Source organism: Rattus norvegicus, chromosome 1 (assembly GCF_036323735.1).
Source record: "Rattus norvegicus strain BN/NHsdMcwi chromosome 1, GRCr8, whole genome shotgun sequence".
Lineage (NCBI taxonomy): Eukaryota > Metazoa > Chordata > Mammalia > Rodentia > Muridae > Rattus > Rattus norvegicus.
This window is the reverse complement of record NC_086019.1, coordinates 139,598,690-139,619,251: the sequence shown is the minus strand read 5'-3', so window position 1 is coordinate 139,619,251 and position 20,562 is coordinate 139,598,690. Positions and strand designations below refer to the sequence as shown.

Below are 20,562 nucleotides of genomic sequence, written 5' to 3'. Positions count from 1 at the left end.
ATGAAAGAGTTAAAGTTCACATTTTGTTTTTCTAGAGGCATGAGTGTCTGTTCTAGGCAGTATGGAATACAGGCAGAGCCTGAAGTAGTATGAAATAAAGGTAGTGCCCATAGTTATTCTCCATTCAAAACCACCAAATAGATTAGTAATTGAGCTATCCCAAGTACATCATGGTGATTTACTTAAGTAGTTTCCAGAGTTTTCTGAGTACATAAAGCAGTGCCAGGTAGATTTTGTGGCTCTCCTGTCTTGCAGCAAGAAGGCCAGTATATTTATTTACTCCTGTGATATTAGGAAGATGGAAAGCAGATACAATCACCTTCCAAACTCCAAAGTTCAAAGTGTACTGTACCTCAGAATGTACTGCGCTATTGTGTGCACTCTTCATATTCTGTGGCAGCGTGAGAATCCCTCACCACCCTTCCTTGCACTATGCCCTCAATTGGCCATTTTCTTGCCACACTGGCAAGCAAAGCACGTTAGGCCATCCTCAACCTTCAGAGATACTTCTGATAATAACACAAACAAGCAGGAAGTGACCTATTCATGATACAGACAGAAATCCCCTGATCCCAAAGAGCTCATACCATAGTTGAACTGGCTGTTGGGTTTCTCACAATTGATGATGTTGAAGCGATAAGGGACCGCGGCCCTCATGCCGCTCACCTTGAAGTAGAACCACTGCTGATGCTGGGAGCTATTCACATCAGCATTGACCAACAAGTCATACTCAAACCTGCAGAGTCAGAAATGAGATAGTGGATGAAGTTGCTCTTCCCAAGGAAGTGATGTTTTTGTCGTATTTCATGTACACACTCCAATCCCTGAGCCCAGTAGAAGATAGATATCTTAGTTAAGATTTCTATTGCTGCAATGAAACACCATGACCAATACAAGTTCAGGAGGAAAGGGTTTATTTGTCTTACATTTTCACATTGTAGTTCATCACTGAAGGAAGTCAGGACCAGAACTCAAACAGGGTGGATACCTGGAGGTGAGAGCTGATGCAGAGAGCATTGAGGGGTACTGCTTACTGACTTTGTTCATCCTGACTTTCTCAGCCTGGCTTTTTATAGAACCCAGGACCACTTGCCCAAGAATGACACCACCAACAATGACTATGCCCTCCCCCACCAATCACTAATTAAGAAAATGTCCTATTGCTAAAATTTATAAAGGCATTCTCTCAACTGAGATTTCTTCCTTTCAGATAACTCCAGTTTGTGTCAAGTTGGCAAAAACCAAGCCAGCATAACATTGCTTAAGGATAATTATGAAAGGATGGAACTTGATACAAAATATAAGAGTAGAGCAGAGCTCATTGCTAGACTCCTGCCTCTCACCCTGTGGCTGGCAAGACTATGCCAATGGTAATGCAATGAAGCATACTCCACTGGATGGATAAACTGGGCATTCAAGCAATTCTATGACCTGTATCATCACTGTCCCCACAGTGCTCACTCAGAAAGTGGTCATTAAAAGATCATTAAAGGGGATATATAAATATATATACATATATATGATATTTTTCCTCCCATATTTAAATCTCCATTATTTTTTCTAACAACCTTCATTCATTGTTGCTATGAGAAAAGAAAAAAAAAACAAACAGAAGTCATAGGTCGAAGCAGAAGCTGAGCTGATGTGGAAAAGTAGAGTGGAAAGGAGCTGTGTGTGGCATATTTGTCCTTTCTTTCTTTAATCCAAGTAGCTCAACTTTTCTCTGTCTCATGTGCCAGGCTTTGTTGAAGTAGTTCATGTACAAAAAGAAAACAAAAAAATCATATATAACTATTCCCCCATACACACAAAATAAATTACCATCAAAAATAACATGTTAAATTACAGCTACACCAAGTTCTAAGCTCACCATGGTAGGCATGAATCCCTAGATAAAAGTATGTCCACTGAGTGCTTGCCATGTGCTGGGCACTACTCATAGAGTTTTACGAATATGAATTAAGTCTGATAAAACAACTACAAAGTCGGCGTTGCTGCTCTCCTCATTTTGCAGGTGAGACAAGAAAGACCTGAAGCAAGATAGGCCATGCCTGGGCCACCTAGAAGGAGGTGAAGGCGGCCCTGGTTGTTTCATTCCAACATGTGTGACTACTATACCATTTACCGTCACTGACCACTTGATTTCTCAGAAGACAGCCATAGAAGGGTTAGGTAGCTAGCAAGTCCAGCCCACTCCTCCATGGTAAATTTGTGTTACATCAAGAGACTATGAAAAATTATTGCTTCACTGCAACTGGAAAGGGATCTCCTTCATTTTAGTTTTGTGCATCCCTAGTCTGTCCTTGCCAGTGGAGTCATTTTCTATTAATGAAAGCACATTGGTAGCTTTGGCTGGGCATACATAGATGGTCCCCGGAATGAAAGATGGAGATCCAAAATTGTTGCCTCCTAAATACAGAACGGTGGAATAAATAGTTACGGGGAGGAGAAGGAATAGGGACTGCTGTGTACCCTTCTATGTGTACAGGCCCAGCCTTGGAATAATGGAAGCATACATATGCCAAGAAAAGTCCCCTAAACTGAAATGTGGAAGTAAGGAATATAGAAATAACATATATTTATGGATATATTAAATATATTAATAAATATATTAAATATTAATATATCATTATATATTAAACTGTTTATTAAAACAGTTCACCTTGCTAAGGCATCAGTCAATAGGTTCCCTCATTGTCTTTTGACAAATGTCTCAGAGAGGAAAACTTTTATTGGTAGGTAAGATTTGCCAATTTTCTCAGTAAAGATACTCTTGAGAAATTTTGGTTTTGAGCTACCAATCTGAGGTCAGGGAACAGGTAACGGGAAGAAATGGCCAGCACCTCTTCTGTGCTGCCAGGAGCCACTACCGTAGCTGTTCTTACTTACTCACGCACTTGGATGGCTTTACGAAGATTGCCTGATTCAAACTTGGAGTGGAACCTTAAGCAATCGGAAATGCTGCCTTGCAAAGGCCTACAAGAAAAAAGAGAATGTGTGGACATATCATATGGCTGTGATTGGACAGGGATTTACATCCCTAAAGGGTAAGATATCTCTTACAGTATTTGAAACAGAATAGTCCCCATGCTGGGTTTAGAAGCAGAAGTGGATTCCTAATTAACATGTGTTAATTCCTATTAACATACCAGCATAGCTCACAGACTTCTCCTTGCTTTCCATTCCATGGATGTTCAAGACCACTTACCAGGGCTCATCTAAACTGAAGACAACCTTGTTTATAACATCACTTGGCTGGAGGAGCCTCCGGACATCCTCAAGTATCTTGATCCTTGTAAAGAAAATTGGAAACAGTCTAAGTGTTGGTGCCTGCTTTTTACCTCAGCTCGGAAATCCTTCGAGAAACACAGAATATAGGCACTTATCAGCGTCTCCATCTGACATTCAAGGGGTGCAAACAGCACTGGCCCGCTTTTTTTCTCATTATTAAGGCATAAAAATACATGAGCAGTAGAAACGGAAGGGGAAGTGATAGGTGTTCTTTAGGGTATTCATAGCTTGAAGACAGTTCTCAAGAGAATCTGGACTAGAATACTGTGACTTTTCTGTCTGTATAAATAAAAAATTCCTATGCGCTGAGAGAGCGTTGGGGGAGAAATTGCCACTATTGACTATATGTAACTTTTCAGCTTGGATGGCTCCAGCAAGGCTTTCTATTTTGTATTTATTCTGTACATTTGTGTTCCTTGGACTTTACCTATTGTAGAAGGCTGAGGTCAGTCTTCTGAGTGAGAAAAAAAAGTGTGAGATTTAAATAAGAGAAAGGAAGAACATTTAAGAGGAATTTATAATCCCTTTTCACATTTCCAGTGAATTTTGCTGGCATTGGGTAAGAGAATGGTGAAGCTGAGATGACCCAAAGTCTAGACTGAGAAGGACGAGGTGGTAGATAGAGTAAGATAGGGGCAGGTCACCCATGAGGTTGTGTGAGTGTCCTAAGCATAGCAGTCATGTGGAGATAAGATCATAGAAGAATCCAAAGTAAAAACAAACTAATATCCAAAGAAAAATTTGCTGAAGACAGGAAATTTAAACTAAAGAAACATTCTGCTCTGCATGTTTGACTCTACTGGCCTAAGATGTGTGTAGCAATCCTCAGGAGAAATATCTTTTATCAGATTTCACTTTAATTTCACTGTCCTGATCTAAGGACAATGCAGTCTTTCTTGAAATGTGGGAATAATCTATCACTTAGGATTTCTGTCCTAGAGAATATGGGAGATGTTTTTCCATCCCATCCTTGTGTCATATAGCAAAATTACTATCTAAATACTAGGGCTATGAAATAAAAGCACAATACTTTTCTTTATCAACAAGAAACTAAACACCAATTTGTAGTAAAAACAAAAGAGATCTCACATAATTGCCTTCTTATTTTTCTGAAAAGATTTCTTTTAGGGAAGGGTTCAGAATGTAGAGACACTAGATGATGCCCCATGTTGTGATAGTTTGCCATAGATATGATTCCAGGGTTTATATTAGAACCATCCAAGGAATTCTTTGCCCAGAATTACATGGCTACCACACTATCTCATACTTGGTTTATAAAATCTCCAATGTAGAGGCAAGATATATGTCCCTAAGAGTATTTAAGGTACTCTAGGTTAGTTCTCACTTTCCTACAAACAGCATATAATCTGTATATACCACTATATTTTTAAATGTATTTAGAAGAGAAAATCTATAACTTTCATGTCAGTAAAACCCTCACCTCTGAACTCCCAATTTGCGATCCAACAGGGGTTGAGCAGTGGGAGGGGGACAGTGCCCCCAGAAATCAGGAAATGCCATCGTCTTGAATCCCACAGCAGATCTTGTTCGCATCACATTGGCCATATAAAGATGAGGATCATGGAAAGGTATGTGCTTGGGATGTTTGTGGAGAAGCTTCTCTGCTGCTTCATGGCTTTCTTCTGGCTTGGTAGAGTTGGAAAATGAGGCAGTTATCCTTGGGCAAGAAATTGCTTCTATGTCCCAAGCAGCCTGTTCTAAGGGAGTCTGAATGTCCAGGGTACCACGTCCAGAAGAACCGATCCCCAAACCATTTTGTTGTATGCTTTGGTTCACATTTGTTGCAGATCTTTGTTTTGAGGATGACCGTACGCTGGACTTCCCTGGCTTCGCCATGTGCAGAATGGAAGTGTGGACTGTGTCTTCTCCTTCTTGTCTCCAGGAGCGATGCTCTCTGTTGCAACAGTGTTGTCTTAGAGAGGCAGCACTTGGAATGTGGTGGTGATTGGCATGCAGAGTGTCTCTGAAGTTCAAATTATCTCCACATTTGGGTTCTAGTTCCTTCAAATCCAAAATAGAAAATGTATGTGTTAATATTTCCTTCCAGATAGAGAATTCAGTTCTATTCCTATGCTAGCTATCTGGAATCAAAGCTAAGCGTGACCCTTGTGATTTAGGAGCTTTTTCAAAGAGGCAACCAATGAAAATAAACTAAGTCTTCAGAGTAAACAAATGCCAGAATCCCACAAAAAATCACTCTCAAAAGAGGCTTTGGATAAGTCTAGAGTAATACTATACAGTGTGTAAGTGTTTTTGCAACCTCCTATTCAATTACAGTCTGACTGAACAACTTCATTTATAGGGGCCTCAGTGATATGTAAAGAGAAGGCTTTTCAAAGTGCTTTTGATTTGAAGACAATTTTATTTTAGTCTATACACTGAACTGAAATTTTCTTCCCTAAAAATTTGACCACTGATCCTCTTCTGCTTTCTAGAGTGAAATAGGATATATCGACGCCTCTCTACTTGTGCCTCTCAGTGCCCTTTGATATGGCTGGGCTCATAATTTGTTAAAAAGCAGTAAGAGAATAACAGAGATCAAAGGGCAGGTCTGAGTCTCAGTATTAGCACCAGCAGCATACTGGGCTAGCATCACCAGATCTAAGGCGTTCATTTTGCCTTTACTAATGCAGAAGCCTGGATTCTGGATGGTGACCTTTAAGAATCCATCTATAGTGATGACCTTCCCAAATTGGCAACAAAAAAAATATCGCCTAAATCATCCAGAATTTTCATTTGGTCCTTGGTGAGGAGCCAGGGCTCCATGCCCACCCAGCAGGCCACAGATGTGTAATTTCATTCTGATTCTATCCTTGGTGTAGAGTATCAGACCTCATGGTTCTTGAGATCATTTTGGTCTCCCTAATCTTTTCTCTTCTGTTTTTATCTCAGAAACATCTAGGAATAATGGTAAACAATGTAATTCCTCTGGTCACCTCTGTTTGGTTTCCCAGGTTCTGCAAAGATCACACTATGTGTTACCAAGGAGTAGCTTACCTCAAAGCTACAGGAGAGCTCAGGACACCTCGCATCATACTGTGCAAGTTCCTCCTCAGGTAAGTCAAGACCAGGCTTAGAACTCAGCTTGCTCATATCAGTTTCCAAGTCATCATCCTACAGCAGAAAAAGGAATGGATCACAGTCAAGAAATCCACCCTGCAGGGTATCAAGAAAAGATGCGTTTCTGATTCTTTACCAGGTGAGGTCATTAGTTCCTTATCTTTGGAATATAATGCTAGCCCAGCCAGAAAAGATCTTAATATACTAGGTTATATTTCTAAATGTAAATAAAAAATATATAAAGCTTTTCTTAAAGCATGGATGCCAATATTTGTTAGCCCTCATCAGAAACAAATATACACTAGACTATGTAAACAATAAAACATGCTGTAAGAGAAATTCCTTGTCTTGTTCATAAATAACATCATTGCTGTTATCACCCCTTTTGCCTGGCTACCTTTACTGTTTGGGTGTTTCACCTGCACAAACATTTAATGAGCATGTTCCATGAGCAAGTGTTTTTATAGATATTCAAAGACTTTTTGATATTGAAACACAGGTACATGATCCAGTGGGATCCATCGTCTTGTAAGAGAAGTGAGACAGAAGTGAAGGGAACGGAACACGGCAATCTCTAGTAGTGGTAAATGGCCTGGAAGTGCTGGCAGTTGGCATTACTACTGGATGGAGTATGGGTAGCTGTTGGGGACTGAGTGAACTGAGAAGCCACTCAGAGGAAGTCACTGTGATGAATTGAGATATAGAAGGCACAGGGAGCAACATATAAAGAAAATGATCCTTGCAAAAGGATCTGGTTGAACTTTCTTGCAGAAAGATGATGCCAGGAGCATGGAGCAGAAGGGGAAGATCATGAGGTGGAAGGAAAGACAGTGGAGGAGCGTGGCAGATGTGTGCAGTTTCTGGGGACAGTCAATTCTGCTGTACCTATGTGGAGTTAAAAGTTCCCACGCACTCCTAAGTTTCTCTTCATGGAGCAAATCATATAAGTATTTACACTTTTCTTCTAGATCAGCATCCTATGATAGCTTCAAGGTGAGGCTGACTCTACTCTGAAAATATTTGTGTTTTCCAATCACTATGAGTTCTTACAGATAAAAATATACCAAGGGTGACACTGTCCAAACTCTCTGCTTTTTCATACTCTAGATAGGTCAAATTTCCTTACTAAAATAGGGAACAAATACTTACCACAAACTCTAGAAAGACATTTGGAGAGATAAGAAAAACCTACCAGTCTCTAATGGCCTAAATCAAAGAAATATGGAAAATAAATGCTTCTATTTCTAAGCCAGTGGAAAAGAAGAAAATGTGATATCCTGTCCATCTTTATAATTTTTCTACAAACTCAGATCAAAAAGTAAATCCCCGAGTTTGGCTTCATGACCCTTTCAGGCACCATTCAAGCAGCCTTCATCCCCACCACTCTTGTCTCTGTAGGCTTTTACTGTCAGTTCTGCTCCCTGTCCTGAGGCATGGCCTTGGATGGTTCCATCAAGAACACAACATAGCTAGCCATTGGGAGTATTGTCCCTACCAATGAATAAGGCTGTTTGTTGAGTGAGGAGTGTCATGAAGGCCATAGATGGCAGCATAGTTCATTCCACATGTTGTCATTGACCCATACAGCCCTCCAGCAGGGGTTAGCAAACTGTGGGCCATTGCTTTTCATTGTAAATAAGGCTTTATTAGGTCACTGTTGCTCTAGTTCATCTATATGTCATCAGTGACTGACTTCTTTATATAAAAGCAAAGTTGGATTAACGTGGGAAAACTATTTCTGTCCTACAAAGACACAAATCTGAGGCTGAAGATATGACTCAGTGGTTCATAACACATACTGTGTAAGTATGAGGACCTGGGTTCAGGTTCTAACATTCATGTAAAAAGCTGGGCAATGTCACGTATACCTGTAACTCCCATGCTGTAGGGGGCAGAGACAAGAGAATCACTGGGGCTTGCTGTCTGCCAGCCCAGCTCCAGACAGTAAGAAACCACACCTGAACGGAATATGGCAAAGAATAATAGATCAGAGCACCCAACGTTCTCCTCTAGTCTCCAGAGGCACACACAACCGCACACTTGCATGCATGTGTGTGCGTATGCATAAACCACACAAACACATGTGTGCATGTGAAAACACACAAACACATACAAAGACCCTATGGCTGAGTCTATGTATTTCCTAGTACCCTCATCACATCTTATAAGGCATTGCTCATCTAGGGATAGGCCTGCTACTGTGTCCTCATATTATCTAGGGTACTGATAGCCCCTTAATCCAGATAATGCATTCTGACCCTTCCTCCTTAAACTGGACCTTGTTGGCACCGTCACTGCCCTGATTCACACTTGCTTCTTCAAACAATAAAGTGCTAATTTGCCCTTTAGTTTATGTGAATACTGACAATAAAATATCAAGTCCTATTTGGTTTTGTATCATATAACCATTCCCCAGAGCTTTGCCTGATGTATGTGGGTCATACCAAAAAATCACCCGAAAGAAAGAAAAGAAATTCAAAAAGGAAGAAGTGAGGGAAAGAAGAGCACAAGTGCATTCTGTGCAAACTCCTCTCCCCACAGTCTGCTCAAATCCAGTGCATGCATGAAGAAAACACAGAGATACCATCTTCTCTTCATGTGCCATTCCTCTTTTCCTATGTTGTCTCTGACAGTTTCTAATTAAATCAGAACATTCAACTCCTCAGACTTTTTTCTCATAGGACTTTCTTTTAATTTATTTACTCAGACACAGGTTGCATCTATCTGTAATTTTCAAATGAGAATGCTACATGCTAAAGGTCTGGGTCAGCCCTGTGAGTAGAAAAGAAACAGGCCTGGCTCTTAGTTAACGTCATGAACAGTAAATGCTACAGCATTCACCAAGGAAAAGCTGCTTGCTGGATGGGCAGCTCTTCAATGCTTTCTGTACCCAAGTCAAGCCTCATTCCTATGCTACCTCATTACTCTGAAGGTCAGATTCATACCCAGTTCTCACCATCTCCTCGGCCATAGGTTTTAATGAACAGTTTCTAGGCTCTCACTAATTTATCTTTTGCTTCTTTCCCAGCTGAATTTTTATATATATTTAGTTTCTACACCCTCCTTCCCTACAATCCTCTCCAGAATGGAGTCAGAGAAATTATCAGTGCTCCCTACCATTCTAGCTAGCTGTGTGGAGTCAAGCACTGTCGTATGCTGTGTCCCCCTGCATCAGATACAAGAGGCAACTGACAGTGCATCAGACATCCAGTTATCAAAGTGTAAGCAAGAGGGGAGTGGAAGGTGGCATTGATGAATGACTGCAGCAGCCCAGTATTATTCAAATGATTCTGCACATACTCTATGGGCCTGCGTGGCCAAGCCAGAGCAAAGAACCAATTTGCTACTGATGACTTCAGAAATGATTCTATTTATCAACAAAACCCTAAGAACATCAGACTGTCAATAGCAGTCTAAGCTCAGAGATGGGGCTGAGAGATAGTCCGTAAATGTCTGCCTCTGTCATCAGCAAGGTGAGAAATTGCTCAGATTAAGAACGTCAAAACCTCTTCTGTTCCAGAAAAGGAAAGAAGGGAACAAGGGAAGAGACATGAGAAAGAAGGAAGGGGGGGGGTAGAAGTAGAATAGAAGAGAAGGAGGGGCTTATTTCTTTTATTTTTATATAATATTTTGTGTATGTGGGGTGTGTGTGTGTGTGTGTGTGTGTGTGTGTGTGTGTGTACATTTGTATATGTATATCTATGTCTGTGTGCATAGTGGTGGGAGTACAGCTTGGCAAGAACGGTTCTCTCCTTCTACCATGTGGCTTCTGGGGACTGAGCTCAGATCATTAAACTCTGCAGCAATTGCCTTTACCTGCTGAGCCATCTTGCTGGTGCAGAATCGTCTTTAAATTTGAAATTCGCTTCTAGGACTGTCATTCAGATCTTATGCTACAGATGACAAAATTAAGGGACTATAAATGGAGAAACTTATCCAAAACTGCATAAAGCAGGAGAAATGGAGACAGAATTATAACTGTAAACCAACTATCACTTTTCCAGGAGAATGGGTGTCAATTAAGAATGATTTGGCAGGTCCTAGAGGTATTTTTGGTTCATGAATGAGGGGCAAAGTGATGGATGCTATGGGTGAATAGTGAGTAAAAATCAGGGATGTTGTTAAGCATTCCATAATACACAAGAAACCCCACTCAAAAAAATCCAGTCCATATTAAAACAATGCAAAAGTTTAAATTGCCTATCACAAAGAAAGGCAGTCAATAAACTATGTTTCTCAGTTCAACCAAGACTCATACTCATTCATTAGCACTTTATAGATGGCAAGACTTTTGTCATAATGGCAAATTGAGTCATCAAAACAAAGAATACGTGGGTCACAGAGTGTAAGATAATTACTATGTGAACTTTGCTTTAAAACAGAAATGCTTGCTGACCTACGTTTCGTGGATCATTGCGGGACAGGAAACAAGAGCATCAGAACTGTGGAAGCAAAGCTCTAGACTTTGCAAAGCAGGGAAGACTGATTCACACAGGCATGAGTGGGGATACACTAGGCTACATCCCTGTGCATAATGCACAGCGAATACGAAAATCAATTTATGAAGACAGGCGAAATCTAGCAAAAAGATCCCTAAAATATCTTCCTATGCATGTATTAAATATACCAACCCTAAACACGAATCTGTCAGGTTCCCTCTGATAGAATATTTGAATCATAATCAATGGACTTAATGTTATAAAGAGACTGTGTACTATATGGATCAAGATGAAAATGATATCTGGAAAATTAACAATAGCATCTGGGATTTCTAGACATCACTGTCGTGGTGACAACGCTGGAGTAAGTTCAGTACACATAAGGCAGTCGTCCTTTCTTCTGTGTAGTGTCAACACAAATATTAGTACAACCAAGGGCACATTGACCTACTTCTTTCCCAGCTTCCACATCTGAGTCTTTGTCCATCTCTTCATCACCATCATCGTCAAAATCCTCTGCATGGGAAAAACAAGGTAAAGGAATAAGGGTGCTCACTGTCAGGTATTCACTCTCTCATGCACCATGGCTTGCATTTCTTGTAAATGAGGGACCCATTATTAAGCAAGGGCACTGTACCCCAGCACACTCAGATGCTCCGTGATCTGTGTATATGCTGTGCACATGAGTATATGGGAGGAGAATGCCATGATGCCTAAACTGTTGCTCCATGATGAGTCTAGAGGTCAGTAACATACGAAGAACAATGGAGTTTCCCTCCCGCTTATGTTGGAGTATCGGTGCAACTGAAATTGTCAAAGTTTACAGACTGCATGTACTCTGTATTCATTGTAATTTAGATAGTGCCTTGATCAAGTCCCCAATTTTAAAATGGAGGAATTTATTTAAGAATTCCCTACTAACTTCAGATGCCACATGACAAAATTCCAGCTGTGAAAAAAATCTGCTCCCTGAAGAAAGATGAGATTGCAAGACACTAGACGCTTTGACTTTAAGGTCTTCCTGGAGGTTGAATCATGATGCTTTCAGATATTCTAAAATTTGATTTAGACAGTGAAAGTTTTATTTCAGTTTTCCCAAACAACAAATTAATTCCACCAACAGACAGTACAGCAAAGAGGTTGGGTCACAACGTTGGGGGAAAGATTATTTTTCTTAATTGGATGAGATGATGGTTCAGGCATTCGGTAGCCCACCAGGCAACATGGCAACAGCTAATAATTGGGGACAACGTGAGAGAGCTTGATGCTTATGCTTATCTCCCTGTTTATGAGAAATCTACTTTTTCATACACGACTCTAATGAGCTCATCAAAAGATCACGGTTGACCTGTACAATGACTGTTTCTGCTTTAATCCCCATCTCTCTGACATGCTGTAAAATGCAAACACTCGTCTTAAAGCTGAGTCACTTACTACTTTACCTTCAGTTAGATGGCGTACAAGCTCCAAGCTGGTGCTCCCAGGGGCAGGGAAGGTGTAGGCACTGCTGGCTGTGGCCAGGGGAAGGCGACTCACAGGGTAACACTGCCTGAGGATCTGAATCACAGCAGAGATCACAAGCTCCATGTTCTTGTTCTCCAGGCAAGTCTGAGCAGAGAGAATATTATAACAGACCCTTTGTGCAGCTCCCATGCTGGGACATTATCTCAGATAATGAAATGCACGCAGCCTAAGTGGCCAGTAAACAGCCTCACTGCACGATGTTTAGTAGTTGGTGCATTCTAATGGAGAATGTTGTCTAGTCAGAATCTGCATTTTTATTTCTACTTTCCTGCTCAGGTTGGTATTGTGATGAATTTAGTCTGAAAGCAGGCCTGAACTTATTTCAAGGGAGGATGCACCTGAGACAAGTCCTTATCTGGGATGCCTGAGGGAAGAGGAGTACAATCCTTCAGGCACACCTGAGTCACCACGAATTATTGCTTCTGTTAGGGAATGAGTGCCTGAATTAATGGAAGTCTTGCTTTTCTCTTCTTGCTATTATCCAAACAGAAAGATATAATGTAAAAAGGATAAACGAAGCAAGTTTCATTTGGCTAAATTAGTCAACTTGCTTGTCTCAAAGCCCGCTGTTCAGATCCTGCTTGATACCTACCCAAAGCAAAAGAAACTTGGATTTTCAGATGTAACATTTTGATGGCGATGAAACATGACAACACCTGTCTTTACAGACACTGTGAAAAATGTACAAACAAGTTTACTAAATTGAGACAGAGTCGATGTAGCTCCGTAACTCTTTGGTCAAAACACAGTTTTCTACAGTAGCTTAGAAAATGTGTTGTGCACTGAACTCGGTGTAGAAATTTGTTCAGGATGAGCCTCCAGTCTGAGAGTGTCAAAGGCTACAAAAACTTCTTAGACCAAAGAGTTATAGTAGTTAGCTGATGGGCATCATCCATAAAGCCTGTGTTATGGTGCTGTCCTACTGTGGTACCTCTACCCTCATACTATGAATGTAAAGAGGGAAAAATGTCAATAAAAATGTAGCTGGGAAAATGGTTCCACTGGTAAAGTGTTTGCCATGCAAGCATGAGGCTGTAACATTGATACTCCAGGAAAGCACAGAATAATATATCTAGGATCTGGAAAAACAGAGTTAGGAGGACCCAGAGATCTCCCTGGCCAGTCAGCATGGCCAAATCAGTGGACACCAGGTTCAGAGAGAGATCCTCTCTCCAAATATAAAGTGGAAGGGAAATGAGGAAGACACTAGATGTTAACCTCTGGATTACACGCACACACACACACACACACACATACACTCACACACACTTACATACAGGCATGCACGCACACACACATACATAATTATCAACACACACGTGCACACAGAAGCATGCACAAGAATTAGCAATGAGGGCTCTGGATACCGCCCAGTGTTAGAGCCCTTGCCTAGGATGTGCAAAGCCTGCATTCAGTCCCCAGCCAGCCCTGCAAACACAAAAGGCAGACTGTAAAATATAAGTGAGGCAACTTTCAAAACAGAAATGTCTTAATGCAATCAAGAATGCCACTTTCCCTTTAGTGTGCTCAAATGGTACCAATCAAGTGTCTCTGAGGACACAGCAAGAAACACTCCCAGTGGAAAATGAATTAGTTGAAGATATTTCATCCCTTTGCCCTGGTCAAATGGCCCCAAGTGTTTGTTGTAAAGTTATTAGTATTGGGGAATAAAGAAAATGGAGTGTAAATGAGGAAGAAGGAAGGTAAATAGATGCAGATTGGAGACGACGTTCTGAGCTCCAGCCTTCGGGAAGACAGAGCTAAGTTCAAACCAAGAATGTCCGAATTGCCAACATTTGAGAGCCCAGCTTTATCTGTAATGGCCATTGACATGGCCACTGATGGTGATTGATAGCAACTGCTTTTTGGTTTTGTTCCAGGAGAGAACTGAGTGGAAGGAGAAAAGCAAGCTCCTGCATCTGAAAAGTGTGGATTGTGCACAGTTCACAAAGGGTATCATGGAGAGCTGTTAATAGGAACCAAGACCAGAGCATTAACAATAACGCCATATTTGATAACTTCTTCTATTCAGAGGAGAATGGTTGTTAACTTAAAAATAGATCATTTGATTCCAAGAAAATAAAAATTCCTAGATTCATATGCACCATGTCCCTTGAAAATGGGCCAGGTATTTAGGCAGGAGGGCAGTGTCAGAAGACATCATTAGGTTAAAAAGTGAATTGGGTAAGAGTCCCTGTAGGAGAACATATTATTTTAAAGTCTGAAAGCTAAGTGGGGCATCAGTGCATGTGTGGAACCCAACGCTCGGGAGTTTTCCCCCCACATACTTTGCACATGTTTCCATGTGACAGGCTTAACACATCATGACCCATTTATGCAGCATTGTCCCATAACCCTTCCCGAGCTGCTTCTTCGTGTAATCAGACATTACAGCATGGGCTGGATAAACCTCACTAGAAAATGTAGGCTCTGCCTCCCCTCACATTTAGCTCCCTTTTACAACAGCAACTGGAGGCTGGATCTTTGTTATTTGCTTTATGGAGAGGAATTAAAGACACTACTGACCAGTCAAGGAACTGCTTCTAAAGCTCTGCATATGTCCTTCCAGCCCCTGACATACCTGGGCTTCATTTGCTGTAACATTTCTTTCACTGTGTCCCTCTCTGCAATATACAACTCTAAAAATCACCATCCTTTTCCTCTACAGACCTTTTAGATATTTTTAGTACAGAATGGAAAAAACAGCCAATAATATAGAGGACAGACTGGGTGAGTATGCCACCCAGAATGGGGGGAGGGGTGCCTGGTGCCAGCCATCAGGGAGAAACTTCATGAGGACTGAGTGAGATAACAGACTTGGGGGTTTCCTGCAACTACAGAGCACAGGGCAGCCTGGAAAAATTGAAAGCACGGCTTGATCCAGAAAAGGCAGAATGCAAAATGCAGCTATTTCATGACTGAGAAGCTCTGAATTCAGTAATGACAGAGAAAAACCCAGAGGTGAGAGCAGACAGAAAATTAGATATTGGTTTGCAGCACAGGACCATGTTAGTGTTTAGAGGAGAATGTTATTTTTAAAAAGAATAGGAAAAGTCTAGCGACGCACTGAGTGGAGACCAGCACTCTCATCGGCTGCTCCATCGCCTCTGCATGTACTTGCGTAGAGTAAATTTGGAAGGTATCTAGAGAGGAGCAATGGGCACCAGAGACTGGCAACTGGGACGATAACAGGGAGCATGAGGCATATGAACGTGAGCAAATGATGGGTATCTGGGATTGTATTTAAATCAGCCCTAGTCAAGTGTAGCTGAGGAGTATGTCACTTGAGTAGGAACCCAAATAACCTGAGACCACACACCCAACTTGGTGCAGATAAATGCCAACCAAAGGAGTTGCTATTTCTGTTACTTGGGACATTCTTCCCCTTAAACTTGGTATGATGAACTGTCTAACAATTTATATTTGGGAATCACCCACTCAGAAAGGAGTTAATATCTCTAAATTCCCCCTCCAATATAGGTTTCGCTCTTACTTTGTCTCACAGTCCACCTAAAAAATCTTTCTCATTGGATGCCTTGCTTATTTAATGCCTGCCTCCTGCTAAAATGTATGTCCCATTCGATCAGAAGTCTAATTTGCCATGTTCCTCACAGATTCCTAGTAATATTTAGTCCAATGACTACTCACACACAAAAGAAGAAAAAGAAACTATTAAACTACAGTATACACTTGCCTGAACGACATGAACTTAGTGTACAAAACAAATATAAATGCTGCTATTCCACTTTGTTTTGGTGTATATGTGTGTGTTTCTTTTATTTCTTTTGTTGTTGGTGTTGTTTGAAACACGGTTCCTCAGTGTAGCCTCGGCTGTCCTGGAACTCTCTCTGTATATCAGGCTAGTCTGCAAACTCAGAGATCTGCCTGCCTCGGCCTCTTGAGTGCTGTGCTTAAAGGCATATGTCACTGTGCTGGGTCATATGTTTCTTTAAAAAAAAAATCAAACATTTGCCATGTCAGATGTTAGTTTAAAAGCTCCACAACTTTAGGCTGGGATCTATTGTTCTAGAGCCCATACTCAGTCACTAAGCTCTTTGTAATTTCTAGTAGTGTACGGACAATAAACAGAGGATGACTGAATGAGTGAATGAACACATGCCGATTGGATGAGAATAAGAATGAGTGAGGAAATAGGGATCTGAATCCAGAACATGCATCATATTGAAACAAGAACCATGTTGAAGTTGTTTTCCTGTTTCCCCAAAACTGTTCAGGACAATTTCTAAGTCTTGGAAGATCACCCAGAAGCCATCCACCTGCTGTGGAAATCCCCATGCTGGTTACCTGTGCAATGCTGAAGAGAGTCTCCATGCCTTGGGCTGCCAGGAAGGCCTCCCTGCCAGACCGGAGGGCGACAATGTGTCTGAGGCAGAGCAGAAGCCCATGGCGGATCATCACATAGGTGTTGGTCACATCGCGGCTGTGCCAGTCCTGATGCAGCCTGAGCAAGCTGTTGACATAGCCTCTGTTCACTGCCCTGCGGCTGTTAGACTCTGGAGACAAAGGGAAAAGGTCATGCCAATCACAGCTTCTCGGGAAACAGTTGTGGGAGAATGCCACACTATGTCTCACCCGTAAAACTTACAATGGCAATAATAACTTTTCATCATATGAAACTGGCAGGTGTTATTCATAGTAAATGATCAAAATTAGCACTTGTAGTAATAGAACATGGGGTTGTAACAGGTCCCCTTATATGATGATCCGAGAAGGACACAGTATCACTTCTGTAGTCCTCCTGGCAGAACATGTGACCTTAATCTAAGCATTAGGGAAGTCAGCAAACTCATAGTGAGGTAAATGCTATAAGATATGTGACCTATATTGTTCACAAATGTCAAGATCATAAAACGGGGGAGGGGAGGAAGACTCGGAATGGAGACAGAAAAAGACTAAAAAGACATGATACCTAAGAACAATATGCAATTATAATCCAAACAATTGGCCAGTTTTTTTTCTTTTTGCTAGAAAAAAACCATCTGTGGAGCAGGGATTAACACTTGGGTAAGGTTTGTAGATCACTTCATAATACCATGTCGATGTTTATGCTATGTAGCTATTTCTTTCTGACTGAAACACTCCCTTTCCCTCATGGAAGGAGGCCCATAAGACTTGAAGTTCTTGAAACTCACAAGATTCCCAAGACCCTTTCCCAAGACTGCATAAGCAGTAAGGAACTGTAGTGATAGAGGAGATTCTGGGAGCTGCTGCCTGCAAGTTCTGAAGGGAACAGCTATAATCTCCGTGAGTCATTGCTCATACCACTTGAGGCAGCTGTCTGAGTCACACACATCTCAGTAACTAACCTTTCACCATGCCCTTACAAAGTAACCACAATAACCTCTTTCGTATCACTAAGCCAGACTTAAATAGAATCTTTTCTTTGGTCTGTCATCAGTACCCTTTTCTGTGATGAATATATGTTTATTCACGTCTCCACAGGGAAAATCACATAATACAACTGGCACCCAAAGACTGCTTGACGGAGCCATAGATAATACTGAAAGAAGCTGTGGAATGGATCGTGCTATTGGCATTAACACATGCAACTGAGTCTGATATTTCTGACGGTGGGGGCATCCACGGGGACAGTCCCAATGCAGTGCAGCTATTTTCCCCTATGCACTGGGACTCCTTGCTAGAGTGGCTGCGGTGTGGCTCCTGCTATGGATTGATAAAACAAGTAACTGATGCTAAGTCATCTGAGGGGTGCGCACCCTTGGAGGAAATCACAGGGTAGTTGTCTTCCTCCGGGTGACACAAGATGGTTCATCCTGAGTCAGGCATGGGTTTGAAGATATACCCAGATGACTGATGGAGCAGAAATGACACATCAATACCTGAAAATAATACATACTGGAAGAGCTCCAAGGAGGGCTGTGGTAGCATCTGTAGATGATACGGCATAAAACCACATCTGAACATTCTGCCTGCAGTGAAGTTCACTCCTATTATAGGGGAGTTACAATGGGAGAGAGACGCGTAGATCTCCCCCCACCCCCAGTGCTAGCATGAAGAGTGGAAAAGGCTAAGATGGGATTGGGGTGTTTGCTTGCCATTTATTATGGTTGGTGGGACACAAGGGAGATCTTGCTAACAAGCTGGTCCTGGCATCCCCAAACATGGAATCCATGGGAAGAATTAGACAGCAAGAAGAAAAAGAGTGAGGCCAAAAAGATAGAGGGTGCTATTTCAGTCCAACCCTTGATACAGAGAAAACAAGACCCTTGACTATGCATGCCGATGGGGATTTTATCATGGAAGCTTCCATAATCAGGCAACATTCACTCTGAACTGCTGGAATTGGGAAATAATTTTAAGAAAGCAATGGACTAGTCCCTCACAGCCATGCTGGTGAAGCTGAGAGACATGGAGGCAGAAAGGATCAGTCTGAGTACTAAGTGGAGTAACTGAGCTATGTAATTGCCCATCCCTTTTAGAGACATAGATTTCAGATGCGGTGATACAAGGGTCCCTCACAGACAGGCTCATGCAAACCATTAGTGATACTTGACTATTACTGAGTGAAGTCCTTATGAATACCAAGAATAGGAAGAGAGGATGGACAGATGTCACTAAAGGAATTAGGTGACAGGTTCTGTCTGATGCCCATTTCACTAGACCAGACAACTTTGTATTCCCTAAAGAGTTTAAAAAAAATAAAGAAGTCAATTCAACAAGGACCTCAAGACTAGTTTGGAGCCATAGTGGTTCTGCAAACCTGCACAGTAAAGCACAATTTAAGGTAAGAGGGACTCTGACAAATCTTCATGCTTCAACCTGGCATGTAAGTCATGTTCATGAGGCACACGCCACATATTTCACCTTGCAAGGAGGTATACATATGGGAGTTGTTCTCCTGTGATAGGTCCTTTCAGCAGCCAGGTGTGGCTGAGAAAGAAGTGACGGGTGCTGGCCTAGAGCCTGTCAGACCCAGGAAGCCAGCTTTCAAACTGCCTTCTAAATGCCCATAGATCATCGCTGCTGTCAGCCTCTGTTATGGAGAGAAGTGTCCCTTTTCTTTGCAGCAGACAGTGCTTACCTCAGAGACTCATAACCTGTTATGCTGCTGAGAGTAAGTGACTGTTACTATGACATAGTAGCTCAATGCTTCTAGAAATGGAAGAAAATAAGCAGACATTCACATTACCTCCTCCAAGGCTCAGAGAACACCTCTTCTCAAGGGCCAGGAAGCTCACGAAGCTCACAAAATGGACAAGATACCCATCTCTAAAGTTAGGTAAACAGGCAATAGTTGTGGACCAAAGTCTGTTTAGTAGAGCGCCTGCTTCCAAGCTGGGCAGGGAGTGTCAGTTGTGCTGGTCTGTGAGTCATGACCCATGCAGGGATGCGGTGTTTGAGTGATGTAACCACCAGAGTTTCTTTTGTTCTTTTAAGTAACCCATTATTCAAGCTCCTGTAAGTCACATCCCAAAATTAATTGGTTCCCCAAGATAGGCTTTCTATAGAATCAATTCTTTGGTCTGTCATTCCCTATCTGAGAAGAACAGACATTTGTTTGTAACTCCCTGGGAAAAGTTACACAACAGTTTATTTTTAGATTTTGTTAAAATAGAGGTTATATAAGAAAAATCTCTTACTTCTTAATAAATTCACTATTGGAAAATGTGGGTGTCTGTAAGTTATTCTCAGGAAGAAAAAGGGAAATAATGTTGGGCCGGGAAAAGAGAGAGATGGGGGAAGAGAAGAAAGGAAGAAGGGAAGACAAGAATAGTGGAAGGAAGAAGGAAAGGAGGGGCTATCCTCATCACATTCCAATTCTTCTCTGTGTCTCTACAAGAGGATAGAAAAGGATGGAGAAAAGGATCAGGTAAGACACCGTACTTCAAAGGCTATCATGTGTAAGAGACATGCTATGTGCTTTCCCCACAGTAGAGAAACCAGTTTATAGACAATCACATGTTTACATGGTTACCATGTCAACATTTGCTTCCTCTGGTCTAGTGAATGAAAGCTTCTCCTCTCCAGGCATGATTCCAACATGATGTATTTGTTCCTCAACTCACGGACCCTAAAGCAGTGCTTCATTCTACAGTCAGCCAGATCAAATGGACTGCATCAAAATCATATAAACAAGTCCTCCTCCTGCCGTACGCCTTTGAAAGAGTAAGTCAACAACCTCTGTGAGCAAGCCCTTAAATGGACCACGACCTTTCTGGAAGGTTGGTCACTTCATGTGCTCTCT

General features: G+C 41.6%; 1 protein-coding gene across 4 annotated transcripts in view; it reads right to left on the bottom strand.

The window, feature by feature from the left end:
• The window catches only part of Agbl1 (AGBL carboxypeptidase 1), a 906,807-nt gene that overhangs the window by 741,222 nt on the left and 145,023 nt on the right, over positions 1-20,562 (bottom strand). For 3 of the 4 annotated variants that reach the window (XM_039101030.2, XM_008759580.4, XM_039101031.2), the window contains 8 exons: positions 16,641-16,849; positions 12,254-12,419; positions 11,263-11,327; positions 6,310-6,426; positions 4,733-5,313; positions 3,209-3,292; positions 2,890-2,976; positions 588-736 (listed from right to left, as the gene is read on the bottom strand). In XM_039101030.2, coding sequence (XP_038956958.1) covers positions 588-736; positions 2,890-2,976; positions 3,209-3,292; positions 4,733-5,313; positions 6,310-6,426; positions 11,263-11,327; positions 12,254-12,419; positions 16,641-16,849 — 1,458 coding nt within the window. The remainder of the gene's footprint in view (positions 1-587; positions 737-2,889; positions 2,977-3,208; positions 3,293-4,732; positions 5,314-6,309; positions 6,427-11,262; positions 11,328-12,253; positions 12,420-16,640; positions 16,850-20,562) is intronic. The other variant, XM_063280964.1, reaches the window with a different exon arrangement.